This window comes from Podarcis erhardii, assembly GCF_964252035.2.
Source record: "Podarcis erhardii genome assembly, chromosome: 8".
In the NCBI taxonomy this organism is placed as follows: Eukaryota; Metazoa; Chordata; class Lepidosauria; order Squamata; family Lacertidae; genus Podarcis; species Podarcis erhardii.
In genome coordinates this window covers 89,623,019-89,641,740 of record NC_138499.1, presented here as the reverse complement: position 1 = coordinate 89,641,740, position 18,722 = coordinate 89,623,019, and the positions used below count along the sequence as shown (strand labels likewise).

The following is an 18,722-nucleotide window of genomic DNA, read 5'->3' as shown; positions in this document are numbered from 1 at the left end:
AAAATGTATTGAGCAGATATGACAACTTCATGATGGACAGCAAGCACAGGGCTGAATTTCTTAGCACCTGATTTCCAAAACTAAGAAGGTCACAGCTGTTGTGATCATATCCTGAATTGAACTGTTTGCTGTTGATTCCTCTGACCGGCAGCCCTGATGGAGTCGGGGATCAATGCTTGACTTGCAAAACTGTTGGCTCATACTCTGCATTTCTGATACTGTGTGATCACACTGTATGTTGTCTGGCAGACATGTAGAACAGTGGATTATCAGAGACTATTGATTCCTAAATGCCATTAGCAGAAAAGGGTGACACCCATTTTCGGTATGTACACTAGTGGCCAAAATTGTGGAAACCTTTTGGAGAAAGTGTATTTCCGAGGTTTGATGGCTCATAACGCGACCTTTTTTGGGGTGGAGTAGTACCATAAAATTATATATCAATGGAAAGATAATTTAATGAAGAATGTAATGCAACAAAGTCTGTTTAATTATCTGTACTCTATCAAAAGTTATAGCCAAATAACCAGAAAAAGAAGTGTTTAGAGAGCCAATCAGGTGTCATCTTATTTTGGCAATGATGGCTCATAACACTACTTTTTTAAAAAAACTTTTTTTTTTTTGAGTAATGCCATAAAATTATATATCAAAGTAAAAATAATTTAATGAAGAATGTAATGCACGTTTTCCAAAAGGTTTCCACAATTTTGGCCAGTACTGTATCTCTTCTCTGTCTGCTTCATGTAGTGAAAAAAGCTTGGACTGATATGAATTAAGAATTTCAGAGCTTTGGCCTCTGTACAGTTTAACTAAAAACATCCTATATACCGCTACAATATTGAGTTTTATTTAGTGTTTGTTTAATATAAGAGCAGCCTTTTAAACATGTCCACAATAGTTAGTGGGCCACAACTTTTTTTAATAACCTCTTTGCCCATACATGTGTGGAATGGAGATACAGATATAGATAGATATGGGGGATTCTATTGAAGAAGTATCATTTTATATACTCTATATATCTCCTCCTTCAATAGTATCCCTTTTGCTGTGGCCATCCATGGATTAGAGGATTAAGAAAAAGTATGAATGATGGTCTAAAAATATTTTTGTCATGAGTTAACTTCGGAGAAACAATTCTCTTTTCCTCCTACCTTCCCTGACCCAATAAAATACAAAAAAACAACAACTAACATACTTAGACTGACACATATAGCCTAATCATGTATTTACTTAGGAGAAATTCTGTTGTGCCTACTGGGACTTACTCTCAGGTAAACGTGCCTAGGACCTCAACTGCATATGCTTGGAAATTGGCTCCTTTGATCTCAGACTTAGTTCCAAGTAAAGTGAGAGTCTCTTTCTTAGTAAGAGATCAGCAGCTGCACCTTCTTTTAAATACAAAGAAGGGCTTGCCTAACAAATTCAAACATTTCAGTTTCAGGACATGCTGAATGTAAATAATCTAGTACAAGTAATCAAGTGGACAATTTTAGAGTCACAATTGACTACAAAATGCAGCTGCAATATAGCGTTGTTTATGAAACATGCCAAATTGAACGTATTATTCAGTTATGCATTGGTACTGAATCCGTACTAAGTGCTGAACTGAACATGTGTAATGGATTTTGATTTTTTTTAAAGCAGGCTCATATTTCACCTAACTGCAGACATGAGTCTTGATTAGTCCTTATTACCTGAGGACAATTTCTACAGTACTTGCCCCAGGTGACCAGCAGAGTAGTAATTTGCAAGCCTCAGAAAGAGGCATTAGTAGAGTTACTTGATGGAGTGTGTATATTATCAGATTGTGCTTTATCAGGTTATTAATTTCATTTTGAATTTATGGTTTTAAAATTATTTTTTGTCAACAGTAATTAAAATGTTACTGAAAATAGCTCACAGTTTTTATATATCCTTGCTAATTCTAGTTAAATGGCAGTAAAGCAATATCTGGAGAAAACAACTTCACAGACACAATGAGACATCTGTTGTCATCAAGACTGAGTATTTCTGACTGTCCTAATTGCAATTTCAGGCACAGGTGAGTAGATAATATTTAATAGCTATAGTAGTAAAATATTATTTCATAATAAAATCTTAACTGAGAGCTTTCCAAGTTGTGTGTCGCGACACGTTAGATTGTTGGCTGCAGTCTGTAGGTGTGTCATGTGAATGCTCCCCACACTCCTTCCGGTGCTGGAAAGGGGTTAGTTTAACCTCTGGTTTGCTGGTAAAACTGAATTACTGTGTTGCAAAATGACTCATGTCTAAAAAGTGTGTCACCAACATGAAAAGTTTGGAAAGCTCTGTCTTAAACTTTTGGTGAACCAGTTCCATCTTCCACAAAGGTCTGCCTTCACCTCTGCACTGGAACAGCTAGTCACCATATCTGTGCTGCAGCTCTGTGTCTCTGGCCTTGCTTCATGTCACCTGTGGGAAATGCTACAAATCTTCCTGGCTTTTGGACTCTGTCCAAACTTCTCACAGGAAAAACTTTCCACTGGTTGTTTTATGTGAATATTTAATTTAATGAAATTGAACAAAATATTGGTGTTGATAATATTATGTTTTGAATTCATGAACAGATGTACTTGTGATGACTGCAGCCTTTCGCATATTCTGATGTGTGGAATCATGGATTCACCAGCTACAGGCGATGTCCATAGTAACCAGCTTCCCCTTCAAATTGATTCTGCTCCCGATTATCTCTCTCAAATGCACTTACGAAGTATATCATCTGGAAGCTCAGGGTCTAGTTCCAGTTCTCCTTTTACTGACCAGCAGATAGACAGACAAAGACTCATCCTTGCAGATAATAGCTCTGGATCACCTTTGTAAGTGTGGCCTTGTTGTTCTTTTGATCATAGTAAAATGTGAAATTTTGAGAACAGAATCTAACAGTAGTGAAAAGAATTTCTTTGTGTGCAGTGGATTTGCTGGGTCCTTCCTGCTTTTCCAGTGGCAGTTCCATGTGCTGATGTTGAAGAGGGTGAGCAGCACTTGGCACAGGGCATCGAATGCAAGTTAGAAGACAAAGAAGATGAGACCCTGCTGTTAATATAGAAACACTGACACATACACTTAAGGCTCTTGTGGACCCCAGCTTTAGAAATACTGTATATTTTTAAACTTGTGATGATAATAGCACCTTTATTGTCAATGTACACCCTGTGCACAATGAAGTTAACCAAGCCTCCCCACAAACACTCAGTCTTATTGCACTCTGTGTGCTTGTCGCACAACACACCAACCCCGAAAGTCAGTTGCACTATATTATTTTCCCTTCAGCAGCCTAACAGCCCAAGGATAGAAACTGTTTTTTAGTCTGTTGGTATGACTGATTATACTTCTATATCTCCTGCCCGAGGGTAGAAGATTAAAGAGGTGCTGGCTGGGGTGTGAATCGCCCCTGGGAATTTTTCTCGCTCTCCTAAGGCAACAATCCCTTGCGACGTCATCTAGCGGGCTCAGGGGACAGCCCATGATATCATGTGCTGTGTTCACCACCCTCTGTAAAGACTTTTTGTCCGTGGTTGTTCTTTCGCAAGACCTTGAGGAAATGGAGTCTCTGTTGGGCCTTCCTAACCACCTGAGTTATATTGTTTTTCCAAGTGAGGTCTTCACTAAGGTAAACTCCCAGGAATTTGAAGGAAGAGACTCTCTCTACACAACCCCCACCCCCACCCCGATATACAGCGGGGCTAGTTCCCCTCTCTTCCTCTGAAAGTCCAACACCATCTCCTTTGTCTTGCTAATATTTAGGTGCAAGTTATTCTCTAAGCACCATGTAGATACTTTTGAACCTCCCCCCTGTACGCCGATTCATTTCCACCTGTAATTAGACCCATTATGATCAGCCTGTTCCCAAAAACTGGAACTATCCTGGAATCATGAAATTTGAAACATAGGCTATACTTCTGGCATAATTAAGTGGCGGGCAGAATGGCAGATTTACTCCTGAGCTACTTTAGTTTTTTGGGAGCTGAAACATACTGATCTTTAGGCAAAGTATGGAGAAGCCCCATTCATTATTAACATACAAGAACAAGCCTTCAGACACTGGACTACCAAGGAGATAGTGACAAGGGGTTTGAGCATACCTTGTCCATTCACTTGTGATGGAAGTCCTCTGCCATAGCATAGCAATTTGCTTCACTGGCACTCAAGTACAAGGGGAGTGACAATGATGATATCAGAATTAACCCTTTTTCCCACAGCAAAGCTATCCATTATGCTTTTAGGATGTATCATGTCTTTGAATCAATGCTTTTAGGGCTAAAATGCAGTATAGCATCTTTTTAAAATGAAAAATCTGGAAATGCCTTACATGCCGTCTATATTTGGATTTGCACCCAGAGCTTTTATTTCTGTTACAAATTCCAGTGAAATGGTATTAAAATAACAAACACCCAACCCCTATTTCTAGAAGAAAATTACATATTCAAAACCAATGGAAATTGCATTTTACTTTCTTTTCAATGTTCTCTATTGCTTGACCTACTTAGCATGTACAAAAAAAACCCACTTTTCTTCACAGTAATACTGAAAATGAAGATATTTCAGCAGTATCAGAAAAACCTGATATTTATTGTATTAATCACTACGATAATGCTGAGGCTGTCAGAAACATGAATGGGATCCACAGACTGTTAACTGATGGAGTCAAAAACATGGCATTAAAGGCTGAGGTACTGTAATTTTGAAATACATTTTATACATCTATTATTTACATTTATATACCACTGTTCATCTTGTGGGGTCCCAGGGTGGTGGACACATATAGTAGAATCATAAAGCAATTCAGATGTAATTTAAAATCATATTAAACCTAAACTATTTATCAGTCTCCCCAGCAGAGTAGTAACACTAGTAGCAGTTCATCAGTAGCAGATGCTGAAGAAGCAGATGAAGAGAATGGTGGTAATTTACCAAGGGCTCAAGAAGGGGATTTAATGCTTGGAACTAATGTGCGAAGGAAGGATGAAGCGAAAACGGACAGTTCTTTGTCATCATACTCTATTCAGCAGGTAAATCACATTTAGTTCTTAAGAGTAATGTATATGAACCCTGAAACAATGTTCTTCTGGATTTCTTTTTAGTTAGCCAATGATAAATTGTTCAAAAAAAGAGAGAAATCACAGCAGTACTAATAAATAATATCACATTACAAAATAGTGAAATGCTGCACATAGCTGTATATTTATAATTTAATTTGATATTTTCACCCAAAGTTAGCAATCACTCATTTTCTGGCTCCTCCACCCCTGTTCCCACTCCAGACTTTCAGTGTTTTAAATCATTGTGGTAGTCAGCCATATGAAATTTAGCCCCTTCCTTTTTAATAGACAGAACTGCAACTAGGAATCTGGCTAGATAAAATATGATCCTATGGTGTCTGGTTTTCGAGCAGAAAGACCAGCCTGTCCTCTACCCCGCTGTCCCTCCAAATCCCCTTTGTTCCCCAACCACTTCACTATGGACATGGACAACTACATATACTGCACTACAGCACTGTGTGTTCCAGGGTTTCCACAGCTGGCTGTCAATATCAACATCTGTGCTCCCCCAGTTCCTCCTTTGAACTGTCCTAATGTGATTGCAGAAGGATTTCTTTTCATATATTATAGCAGACCAATCTCTGGTTTTGATGTAATCATAATCCATGCACCCTTAATATTTGCCTTTCTATTTCTTACACCCTCTTGAAGCTTTTGTACAATCATTATCCGTGTAGTGTTAGAGTTATAATAGGGTTGTGCTGATATGACTGTATCACACCAGTACTATTTCATCTGGCCTGGCTGTCATTCTGTTTCTTGGCCTGTTTAAAGTGTTGTATTAACATTTAAAACCTAAAAGAGCTTACAACCTGTTACTTGGAAGGTTCACTTCCTCCTGTATATACCTCTTTGGACCTTTGGATCTTCTTCAGAGCACCTTCTTGTTGGTTGAGAAAGAAAAATTAGGTAAAATAAAAAGAGAATTCCTGGATGCCTAGAACCAGGTTTGGCAAGAGAACCACAGCAGAGCATTAAAAACACAAAATGTGTGGCAGTGTAAAGTTTGGAAATTTAGGCTGTTAGACCATTAAAACATCCCCATCTAAGTTGCTTCCAAAATTCCCCACCTCCCTTAGCATAGAAAGAGATCGCACATTAGTAAGTTTAAACTTTTATAAGTTTAAAATGCTTTACTTACAATTTTTTCAAAGATCAGATTCATGTGCTTTTTCATACAGCACTTATAAAAGACAGACAGTAAAACTTAGGTTCCAAAGTGGTAAATGTTTCTAAATTATTTGTATAGAAACACTAAGATAGATCCTTAAGCCATGTGATCTTGGCTTGGAGCAACTAGTCCAGACCTCCTTCCTGGTAGGGTTCACATGGTAGAATGTGAGAAAGTGGGAGAAAAAAGAGCTTGACAAGGTAAGCAGGAGTGACCTCACTAAGCCTGGCAGAACAGCTTACTCTTATGGTCTTAACTCTTCATGCATTAATTAGACTTAAGCATGTTGGCTATGTGAGACTGATTATCCCACACTTTTTTGGGCCTCCCCACCCAGTAAGGGGAAGCAACTAGACAGAAGTTTAGAAGTAAAGGTTGTCTAGTTGCACCAACATCCTCTACTCCCCCCCACCTGATGTTATTGATATCTAGAAGAATTAATGCTGTAAAGCTCAAGAATGGAATTCCAAGCCTATGTTATTTAATACTAGTAAAGCCTTAGGTTTCAATCCTAAATTAATGGGAGTGCCATTGAACTCAATGGGAGATACTTCAGGGTAAGCATTGGACCATAGCATTAATGTAATTTTCAGGTAAGGAAGTGGACTGCCAGGGTCTGAAAGTAAGATGTATTTCAAGTGCTAGAAGGTATAAACAAAGCTTTGTTTCTAGATAAAGTGGTGACGGAACAGTTTCGGTGAGTTCCCACTGAAAAAAACACCCTGGTACAAGTCAGTATGTGAATACATTGACACACAGTTTATAACAGAAACAATTAAGGTGGTTTTAAGCTTGTTATTGTTAAGCTTATTGTATTTTATATATTTGAGAGGTGTCATTATTGCCATTTTCTAAAACAATAGATTGCATCTAAGATAATTGTTTCCAAAAAATAAATGAAATGTTTCTCTAATTTTGCAGTGTGGTTTACCTTTTATACCCTCCTTTCATTTATAGCAGATTGATCAAGAACCAGCTTGTTGTGAGTGCCATGTCTGTAAACAGGAAATCTCAGGCCCCTCTTCTTCAGACACTGAAGTGAAATGTCTTCCTGCTGGGCATCAATTTAGGATGCCAGAAAAACCTGCCCATCCTGCTCTTCATCTTTATCCTCATATCCATGGACAAATACCACTTCATACTATTCCTCACTTACCTCCTCCACTAATCCATCCTTCTTTATACACTGCTTCCTCCTTTGCACAAAATAAGGTAAGTCTGTCAAAGTGGCAGTCTTTGGGGTTCCAAGATATTTCATGCATCTGTTAAAAATAATTTGCCAGTTCAGAGCTTTTCAACCTTTATTGAGTCCACAGCTCCATTGACCAACTACATTCATTCTGTGGCAGCCCTGTGGGGCTCAGGAGCCCAGTTATGTAATCACTTGCCTGTAGAGCTGGCAGCCTCTCATCTTTTTTCAAACACTCTCCCTTGTGGAGTCTTCCTTCAGCCTCCTCTCCCTCTGGGCAGCCACTGCTGCTGCCTCTGGTCTCTGAGCCTCTGCCACCCCCCAAAGAGTGGTGCCTCCTCACACTGCTCCACAAGGGCCTGGGAAAAGGTGCCCCCAGGCTTGGTGGCCCAACGGAGACTGGCCAAAGTTGAACATGAGGACAGCACCTTAGCATGGGAGGCAACAGTGGGCACTACTGGGCCAGCATAGCGGAAAGGTTCCCCTTCAGCACCGAGCACTCAACTCTCACAGACCTTGCACACAGCAAGCACAAGAAAGGTCAGTGCAGTGCCTGCCTGCCTGGCCTCCCACTCCTGGCCTGTCCACTCCAAAGAAAGGGCTGTTGGACTGGGTGAGTGGGCACCCTCTCCTGCCTGCTTGCTTGCTTACTCCAAGGCTGCCTCAGCTCCTGGTTACCAGTACCCCCTGGCCAGCCCCAGAGACACGTTTTTCCAGGGAAGCTTATAGCCAGGACTGCTGCAACAAAGAGCTGTGCAAGAAAGAGGCCGGTGTTGCCTGCAGCATCCCCCCCCAACCATCATTCAAGGTACCCCCAGGTGCCGCGACACACTGGTTGAAAACCACTGTGCTAAGTCATTGAACTGGTGTTATCAAATGTCACTACCAAGGAAACAGTAGCCATTAGATGAGAAATTGTCAGTTTTACAAAAATCAGGTACTTGAAGTTTTTTAATCCCAGAGACACATTAAGCTATGAATGAATAACTAAAACATTAAGAAATTAATAAAACATTAGTTTTATATTAAGGTTACCATTACTATTTAAGAATGCTACAATTATATTTTCCTTACAAAATGTTCTTTAAAAAATGCATTCATGCCTGCATATACAATACAATACAATACAATAAACACATGTAGCCAACTGAAAATCATATAGAAAGATGGGGAAAGTAGGTGATCCTTTTGTCTGTGAGAACATTGTGATCCTGGGGATATCCCATCATTGATCATTCCTTGCTCTCTCTAGCCCAGGTGCATGTGTGTGTCACTAACATTTTCATGCCATGTTTCACATTTCCAAAAGCACCATGGATATCAGTCACAAAACAGCTGCCATATCTAAAAGAGCAGAAAAAGAGACATGGCCACAAAAAGCATGGGTGTGCCCCCATTTTTAAAAAAGGCACCTACAGCAGCCATTACTGTTATTTGCCATAGAAATAAGAGCTTTCTATCTCCTCTCTTCAGAAGGGAAGGGAAATGTTCAGCATTAGCCTTCCGTTAAGTGTGGGTATGTTCAATGTATGAGAGGCCAAGCTGGTGCAAAGAGGAAGTGAGTAGGAAGAGCAAACAGTCTCTCATGCATTGTGGATTTTTAAGGGCTGGACCTTCTGTGGGCACCATAAGAGGTACAGTGGGCACACTGGGTCCTGCAGGCACCACATTGGTGACCACTGTGCTAGCCTATTTGAATGGAACAGGCAGTCTTATCCAATGGTAATTGGTGTCATCATTACATATCCCCCAGGAATCTGCTTAGCAGGTTTTCTTAGCTTGGTCTTCTTTGCAGCTGGTAGGACTCCAGCTCCGCAATCCTGCTGTTAAATTCCTTCAATATCAACCACAGGTGCTAATTTGAATCCCTGGGGCCACCAAACAGAAAGTTATACATGACAGCTGAAGCTCTTGTTCAACACCTCAGAGTACATTCCAACATTGTAGAATCAGTTCAGCACATCCATCACTTTATCTGTATTTGATGAAAAGAAGATACAGAGCTGAGCCTCATCAGTTCAGGTGACCTCATTCTGTGTTTTCCTTCCATCCTATAGCTACAAGTGGGCTGCAGCTATGGCCCTGTGCTCTACTGACTATATAGAGATTGAACTGAAATGTAATAGTAAATCATGGTAATGAGGAAGACTTTAGGCTATGAAACAAGAAACTGAAGGCAAGCAAGCAAGGAAATGCTTTCAAACACCTTGTTGTCATGCTAGAGGGAAGGCTCATGAGCCCAAGGACTGCATAGGCTCATTCTGGTCATTATAAACTGTGGCATAGCATGATGTCTGAATGCAGTTGTTGTATAATGGTATTTTCAGAGCAACGTGACTCAGTGCATCATTTTCCCTTGTATGTGACTAATAATTTTGGAGTGGATGCAAACAAGCAGAAGACTAATTAGAAAGTACTCTTGTTGTAGGCCCTGGTTCAGAATAATGGAAACAATCAGCAAGCACTCAGTACACCATTCCAAGATAATATCTATCCAAATGGTTTTGGAAGTACCACAGACTGGAAGAGTTCTAAATTTTTAAGCATCTGGGAATCGGAAGTCATGAATGAGAAAAACTGGAATGCCTCCACCTCTTTACAAGAGGAACTTCCTGGTGAGAGTATAATTCTGCTTTACTCTGAAAAGCGGCAATTTGATTCTGGATGTTCTAGTAAGGCCCTTGACTGAATTAGATTTACTGTCTGATTCCAATTGGGACAATAGGAGGGAAAGAGGGATCAAATACAGGTACCCATTTGATTTGTGATATTTACAAATGCACTAGTATTGTCAGAAATCTTTGGGCCTCAGCAATCACTCTTTGGGTGTGATTGCTGACGTGTGGGTCCTTGTTGACCCAGAAGTAATGGGGGGGGCAGGACAAGGTGCACTCCACTACCGCTTGCAGGGGCCGGAAACAGAACCCCCATGTGAAATTGTCGCTGCTTGTATAGTAAAACTAGTGGACCTGCAAAATGTTGTATTGTAGCTCCTGTATTCCACCCCTATTCTGTTCCCGTTCCCCAGTCAGCCATCATTCTATGGCCGCTGAGCATGCTCAGTTCTCATTGGGCTGCTGGGGTTTCTTTGTCCTAAAATATTTTTGTAGTTCTGCACACGTTAAGGTTTCCCTAAGCCTGTTGATTCCTCTCTTTTGTGCATGGGTTCTGCTGTTTTAACTGCATAAGCAACAGTACTTATAGCCTGAACTTCTTTGTTTTTTTGAGATGGGGAAGAACTCAGGTTCCACATCAAAATGCAATATATTCCTAATGCGTTTGTTTTACCTGCACTTCTGGCTGAAGGTGTTGAATAAAACAAACCAGCATCAAAGACAGGGATTCCGGCTATAGTTTGCTTCTTACCTCATGTACATTTTTTAAAAAGTTCTTTAATATATAAATATGTTGCATCACGGTTCTTTAATAAGAATAGCACAGCCCTCCAATAAATGCTCTGCTATCATATTTTTAAATGTTTTAGTGCTTTATAGATTGTAGTTTAATGGTTTATGATATAATGAATTTTATTACTGCCTTGGGATGGTTTACACTTTTTGTAAATACCAAAAGAGGTTTTGGATAGTGGTTCTGTGTATAAAACTATTAACCTGAAATTGCTTTTGAGATTACAATGAAAGTTTTAAACGGAATAATACCAATTCTAAACATATTTCTGATTATACATATCTGTGTTACAGCTGATAGCATAAGAAGTCTTTAGCTTTCATTCATCCCAGACATACTCTGTGAACCACTCTGAGACCGCTGGGCTTAGAGCGGTATTTAAAGTGTGTGTGTGTGTGTGTGTGTGTGTGTCGCCCTATACCCATTTAGGTGACATTAATGCAATGTTAATAATGCTAAACAACTGAACTAGTTTGTCTCTTTCTTCAATTTAAAGGAAGTGCTGCAGCAGCAGCAGCTCTTTCAGAACTGATACCTAATATACTTCCCGTAACATCTAGAAATGAAGGAATGGTAATAACTGAGAGCAAAAAGAGGGAAAATATTTTAAAGAAAAAATGTCTGTATCATTGTCAAGATGCGTCTTTTATGGACACTAAAAAAGTAGTGATGGCAACATCTTCAGCAACCTCTTCAGTTTCATGCACTGCTACCACAGTACAGTCAAGCAACAACCAGTTTAAAGTTTCATCTAAAAGATCATCATCACTAGGTAAATATTAAATAAACTTGTTATCCTGCTTATTAGCCAACAGAGTTCCCAAAGCAGCTTACATAAACATTTTTAAGCAGTTACAAGTCATAGAATCATAGAGTTGTCTGTCTAGTCCAACCACCTGCAATGCAGGAATCTCAGCTAAAGCATCCAAGACATTTGGCCATCCAATCTCTGCTTTAAAACCTCCAAGGAAATACAGTCCACCACCTCCCAAGGGAGACCATTCCCCTGTGACGAGGAGAGTGCTGTTGTGCTAAGGTTCTGCTTACAGAATTCCCATAAGCATCTGCTTGGCCACTGTGAGAAGAAAATGCTGGACTTTGGGCCTTAGAACTGATCCAACTGGTTCTTATTTTCTAACATTTAAATCTCACACAAGAGCTAGCAGAGGAAAAAAAGAAGAGGGCAAACATAGGTAACAAGAAACCTAGAATTGATAGCCAAAGGAAAAAAATGGACAAGAGCAAACCAAAATAAAAGCAGAGCTAAAACAAAAGAGAAACAATTTCAGTTGAACCCAGAAGTTGTTGGAAAGATCTTGTGCTTGACTTTGCATCTAGATCTGACTTTAGTGGGCCTCTCTTGGGAGGGTATGCTAAAGGTTGGCCCCACAACTGAAAAGTCCCTGTTTCTAGTAAATGTCTGCCAATATGAGTCTTCTTTTACAACAACAAATGGAAACACAAGACCCAATCACATCTGAAAACAATACTTGTACTGTGCTCTCAAATATCAGTGCATGAAATAGTTAATAACCAAACATACAGATAAACTTTTACAATGTTCTAAACAGAGTACTAGTGAAAGTGCTTTTCATCTACACCCAGGGTTGTTGTTTTTTAAAAGTTTTATGTGTAATTAATTTCTGGTTCTTTGGTATATTTTCTGTGTGAATTCCATATTAGGTTGGTGATAAGGGAAATGCCTCCTGCTAGAACTCCATAACAAGCTTTCTACAAAACGCATTACTACTCGCATACCATTACACCAACTTATAGTCTTAACTTTTTATAAATAAAAAAGGAACCATTTAAGTGACAAACAAATATGTAATATGACAAGGCCATCTACACGGCTTGCCAGCTTATCTTTCCCCAGCCCAAAGACTAGATGGCTACCACTTCAGGCTATGCTTGCATTCATATCATCTGCAACAATCACATCCTTAAAATAATAATCACTTTTAAGATATAGCCTGTAACTAAAAACAGATGCTATAAAAGTGCCAGCAGATCAAAAGTTTCATTCAGCTCATTAGGGGTTACAGTTTGTAAAGTAAAAATCCAATAGGCTTCTTGCTAGCAGAGTAAAATGTGAGGACTTTGCACTTTTTAAGAAGACGTAATTTGTTCAGTCACTAGAAACCTTGCATTTTCAGGAAAATTATTTTCCAGAAAATGTGTTAGAAGAGCCTCAGTAGTTTAGTTCTGATCTTTGTTCTCTAACCTGTAATCTGAGGATTTCTTTATCTGTCCTATGTTTACAAAAGAAGAATGACACTAAATTGCATAAATTACATTGACTTGCAGTAAAATCTCAATGTAAAACTTTACCATCATTAGGATTTGTAAATGGTTGAAATGTGGGAATGGAGACAAAAGGAATTTTCTCTGGTGTTCACTCATAGAGCTAAGCATACATAAGTCACAGTATTTGATAGACAGCCTGTCAGATAATTCTGCTTACATATTCCATTACCATGTGAAATTTAGTATGCCTAAGACCAAATTTCCCATCTTTCTTCCCAAGTTCCTTTCTACGTATATTTCTTATACAGGTTCCTGTTTCCTCCCAAACTCAGAATAAACTAACCCTCTCAGCATCCTCCATAGCCTTTCCCTCTGCTTCTCTACTCTCAGCTGTATGTCAGTCTCCTGGCCTCTGCCCAAATGCCTCTGCCCCTTGCTGCATCATATGTCTTACAAGATAGCTTTGTAATGTCACCCCCTCTTTCTCTTTCAAACTTGGAATATAGAATTGTGCCCAGAACATTCATAAGTGAAGTTCATTTCAGTTATCTCTGTGCTGAGAGATACCATCCAACAGGCATGCAAACAAGTGAATTGATTGCGTGAGGCTTTGGCTTTAAGATGCCATTTGGCAATTATTTTAAATTACAAATATTTATTAAATTGCCTCTTTTAAAAACCAACTGTTTGTGCAATATTTTATCCATGGTTGCTTTTTTTTTAAAAAAACTAGATTATAAATTCTATTCAAATTTCAGAAATGACTGCCAATGAAATGAAGACATTGTTAACGTTGAGAATATGAGGTAACTTTTCTTTCTTGTATTTAGGTGATGTATTCCACAATATCAGTTCAGAGGATCACAGATGTTCTGCATTGGCTGCACCTCAAAATCCCACAAATTTTGTGCCACTTCCTTTCCTTTCTCCTGTGGTGCTTCCTCCAGTTTCTACTCCCCATCTGCCAAGTCCTAATGCTTCATCTTTCTCCAGAGTTACCACAACTGCACCCAGCTTTGTGGATTCCCATTCAGGTCTTTATCCCATGACAGTTCCACCTCTTTCAACCACAGAGAGCTTAATTAGTGCTCCATCAAGTGTTTGCAGGTGAGGTTTTGTTTGTCTTTACATTTTTATTTAAAAATAGAAATTTAAAAACCACAACATGGCCAAAAGATGTGATTAATACTTGGACGCCGAGACCATATAACACTGGTCCTGAAAGACCTACATTGGCTCCCAGTACGTTTCCGAGCACAGTGAGGTTACAGGGAACCAGGCAGAGGGCCTTCTTGGTGGTGGTGCCTGCCCTGTGGAATGCCCTCCCGCTAACCCAGAAATAGTGCTTCAGGTTAAGAACTTTGCTTCAGGATGAGAACAGAAATCGGGCTTCGGTGGCGCGGCGGCAGCAGGAGGCCCCATTAGCTAAAGTGGTGCTTCAGGTTAAGAACAGTTTCAGGTTAAGAACGGACCTCCGGAACAAATTAAGTACTTAACCCGAGGTACCACTGTAAACAACTGTCTGACTTTTAGAAGACATCTGAAAGCAGCCCTGTTTAGGGAGGTTTTTAAAGTTTGATGTTTTAGTGTGCTTTTAATTCTGTTGGGAGCCGCCCAGAGTGGCTGAGGAAACCCAGCCAGATGGGCAGCGTATAAATAATAAATTATTGTTATTGTTATTATTATTATTATTCTCGGTGCCTTTAGAATTTATTTGCTTGTTAATTCATTGGTTTTGTAAAAAAAAAATTTTATTAGTTTTCCAATATTATTCCAATAATAGCCACATTATACCAATACCAATTCATATCCAATTAATACAGTTATTAATACAGATTGTTCAAATCCCAAATTATACATTTTAATTAAAGTGCCCCCCATGTGCTAGATTTGATGGCTTCCTGATTTTATTTTATTTTATGTGTTCCAAAATCTCACTAATTTCAGTTACATTCCAGTTATAATGATAACCCCTTATAAAACAGCTGCAATTTTAATGATTTCTGTTCATATTGTTACATTCAATAATTTATAAAACTTCAGGTGAGGAACTTGTAAGTGTTGTCATTGTTCTTTCCTGCATGTGGCAATTACTTTGTCCAGTATGTTTCTTCTTGTTCATATATGATGCTATGTCTTTGGGTGGAGCTGTTGTTCCATTGTTTTCCAGAAGTCTCTGCATTGCTATTCGTTGCTTTGCACAGAGAACACAAACAGCAGCTTCCTGGAGCCTCTCTGCCCCAGTAAATAAACTGTTCTTGCCATTTTTTTCTCAGCTTGGGAAGAGTGGTATGTGATTCCTTACAGCTGAGAATTTATGGCTAATTATCCTTCAAAGTTACATTAAATTCAAGTCTTCTCCGTCTTTTTTCCACTTTCCTTTGTAGCTAGTAGAGGATGGGTAGGGTTGGCTTTATATTTCCAACATAGTCCTTCCTTTTGTTTCAGGTCACACACAGTTTCCATTTTTGTTGTTAAATTCCATTTTAATAATCCAGTTTCTTCCAACCTCACTTGTATATTTATAATTTTTACTTGCATTCCGAGGAGGGTTGCCAAATCATAAATATATATAATATTTTTTTAAATAAGCCAGCCATGGGCTCCCCTCCTTCCACCATCTCTGGCACCGAATGAAATATTAGCTGCTCAGTTCATACCTTTAATCCATGCAGCTGGGTTGTCCTACAGTTTGTAAACTCATCTCTTCTGGCACACACCTGTACTTTAATTTCCAATTAAAATTCAATTAGAAGGCTAACCTCTGCTTCCAGGAATGGAGTCAGGGGGTTTCGGTGTTGCAGAAAACTTGCAGCTGAGGTTCTTCCTTGGATGAGCAGCCAAAACCCCTACCAGGAAAGAGGAGTCAGGACAAAACGGATAGGTACAACACCTAATTTATTTCAGCTGAAATAGCCAGTCCTCTCTGGTTCACACCACAAGGAGAGATTGACAATTGAACAAACAGCAAAGCAAATTCTTATAGGGTCTGCAAAACAAGCTGCAATCATCAAGAGGGTTGACCAAGAGGAAACATTTGTTGCTTGCAAAGGGTACCTTCTTCAAAATTGGCAAAAACAAGTCTTGTGGTTTCTTGCTACTGAAGCTTGCTAAAGAAACAGTTTCAGCTGTCATCTATTTTTAAATAAAAACTTGCTTAAGCTTGTGAAACTAACAGGGTCACTCAGAAGAGTAAAATGGATTTTAGAAATAAATTATGACTGTTCTTATGTCAAGCAAGCTTTGTTATATAAAAGCTGAAGGCAAGGTTAATTCTCAGTTAGCATTTATGTCTTCTCTAACATCGACAGATGGAGTGCTCCTGCACCCAGGGCCTTTGCCTGCCTTTGCATTGCTTGGGAAGTGAGTGCCAAACCACACGGCAAACTGCGGGTGAAAAAAGCCTGTTCCTCCCAAACCCTGAGAGGAATGCAGAAAACAGTTTAACCCCCACCATTCTCTTTCATCTTCATCTGCGACTCCCATGATGTTGAGGGAGGATCTATTCCTGGCGCAGAACGGAAAAGGAAGCCGTTAATTCATTGTTGTTATTGTTAATTATAATTTAATAACAACATCATCCTATGATTCTCAAATCAGTTAAACCCACAGTGTTAGTACAAGTAACCATATAACATTTGTTCTTTGCCTTAATTAAAAAGCAAGATAAATGTGTCAGAGCTGCTACTATGGTATGGAGTTGCTGATCTATATATTGATTCATTCCTTACGTTCTTTATATTTTTATCCCACAATTTTTCTTAGAAAAGCATCACGGTAGCTAAAAATACAGAACCCTAATCAAATAAACCCATTCAAACATTGCTAAAACTCATGTAAAATTAATAAGACCAGCCAAAATATGTAGCAGTGTTGCACCCAAAAAGTGGTTGAAATCCATATTAATTATTTTTCTATCCATTTGAATTCCCTTTTTCTTTATCTTGAGGTATATCCCTAATATCTGGGTACAAATATCTGAGTCCCTAATGGACTCTGCATTCTTCACACCATATCAGCTGTTAAGTACAAAAGGCTTGCCTTCCAGCTGTTAGCAAGCTTACTCAGGAAATGTGTGTAAACACATCTGCAGGCTACTTCAGGGAATAAGCTCTTGTGAACATGAATGCTTAGAGGAATTTGCTCAAATAGGGGAATACTGTTCTCAATGCATCCCTGGTCATATTCCAGACTGATGTCAGTCTGGTGGAGAATGGTCCTGCTAACATACAAAAAGAATTCCAAGGATCCAGTGGCATGGGTAACATTTAGAATATTTAGTCTGGGAAAGTGATGTGCCCTTGTAAGGTACTCAGGGAGAAATAGAAACGAGTCCACAAATAAACTTCTTTAGAAAAATCGAAACTACTTAAACAGCAATTATGAGGCTTTCGCAGAAAATGGGGTGGGTGGGAGGAGGGATAGTGAGATCAATTGGTACCACTGCTGTGCAGTTCAGCTTTGACTTGGACAAAATGGGAATAGTTGCAGTAGCGTCCTGACACTGGACAATTTGGATAGATAAGGGTTCACTGAGCTGACAGACCTGGTCTCAGAGGTGGTGTGGAGGACTCCCAGACGGCTGGTTCTGAGAGACTTCAACATCCATGCTGAGGCGACTAGCTGTGGGGTGGCTCAGGACTTCATGACTGCCATGACGACAGTGGGACTGGCCCAACATGTCACTAGCCCAACACATGGCAGGCCGCACTCTGGAACTTGTATTCTCAACGGGGCAGGAAGAGGGTGATATGAAAGTGGGCGATATTGTCATCAGTCCCTTGCCATGGTGAGATCACTATTTGTTGAGATTTAGCTTTCAGCACCTTTTCTCTGCAGAGGCAGGAGGACCAATTAGGATGCTCTGTCCTTGAGGGATGATCCATTGAGTTTCCATACAGTTCAGGGGTTTTTCCAGCTGATATGATTGGTGCCGCGGTTGACCCCTGGAACATACAAATGGCTCAGGCCATTGATACGATTACCCCTGAGCACCCTCTCCCACTTGATTCTTTGGTATATTCCAGAGCATAGAACAAGGAAACAAGCTGGGAAGCAGCTTGAACATGTGTGGAGGAAAGATCTGATTGAATGCAGTCTAACGCTGGTGAGGGCTAATCACTGAGCTAACCTAGTGGCAGAGAAGGCAGCAAAGAAGGCAGACTTTGTTGCCTCCATTGCATCCTCATTGTGCCATCTGGCGGAGCTTTTCTGGGTAGTGCAGGGCCACTTACAGTCTGACCCAAAGGAGGTGGCAGAACTGAGGGCAGCTTGCTGTAACTTGTTTACAAAGTATTTGGAGGATAAAACCCCTTGCATCCACTATGACCTTGACTAGGCTATTATACCAAATGAATCTCAAAGGGTGTCCAGGGCACTGTCAGGTCTTGTTGTGCTGGATGAGTTTCAGTTAGTAAGACTGAAGGATGTGGACAAGGGGTTCATGCTCTGGACCTTTGCCCCTCCTGCCTGATAAAAACTAGCAGGTAGGGGACAGCTGGGTAGGCAGGGGGGTGATTAATGCCTCCCTGGAAGAGGAGGTAGTCCCTGCCTGCAGTGGTGAAACCATTCCTCAAGAAACCCTCCCTGGATTCGGAAAATTAAGTGACTACTGACCGGTTGGTCTTCGTTTTGTATTTTTCTGTTGTGA

General features: G+C 39.9%; 1 protein-coding gene across 6 annotated transcripts in view; it reads left to right on the top strand.

The window, feature by feature from the left end:
- Window positions 1-18,722, top strand: part of FAM193A (family with sequence similarity 193 member A) — a 52,918-nt gene that overhangs the window by 23,753 nt on the left and 10,443 nt on the right. For 4 of the 6 annotated variants that reach the window (XM_081872620.1, XM_081872619.1, XM_081872617.1 and 1 more), the window contains 8 exons: window positions 1,929-2,041; window positions 2,586-2,834; window positions 4,538-4,688; window positions 4,845-5,027; window positions 7,186-7,440; window positions 9,846-10,032; window positions 11,322-11,597; window positions 13,903-14,179. In XM_081872620.1, coding sequence (XP_081728746.1) covers window positions 1,929-2,041; window positions 2,586-2,834; window positions 4,538-4,688; window positions 4,845-5,027; window positions 7,186-7,440; window positions 9,846-10,032; window positions 11,322-11,597; window positions 13,903-14,179 — 1,691 coding nt within the window. The remainder of the gene's footprint in view (window positions 1-1,928; window positions 2,042-2,585; window positions 2,835-4,537; window positions 4,689-4,844; window positions 5,028-7,185; window positions 7,441-9,845; window positions 10,033-11,321; window positions 11,598-13,902; window positions 14,180-18,722) is intronic. The other 2 variants (XM_081872618.1, XM_081872621.1) reach the window with 2 other exon arrangements.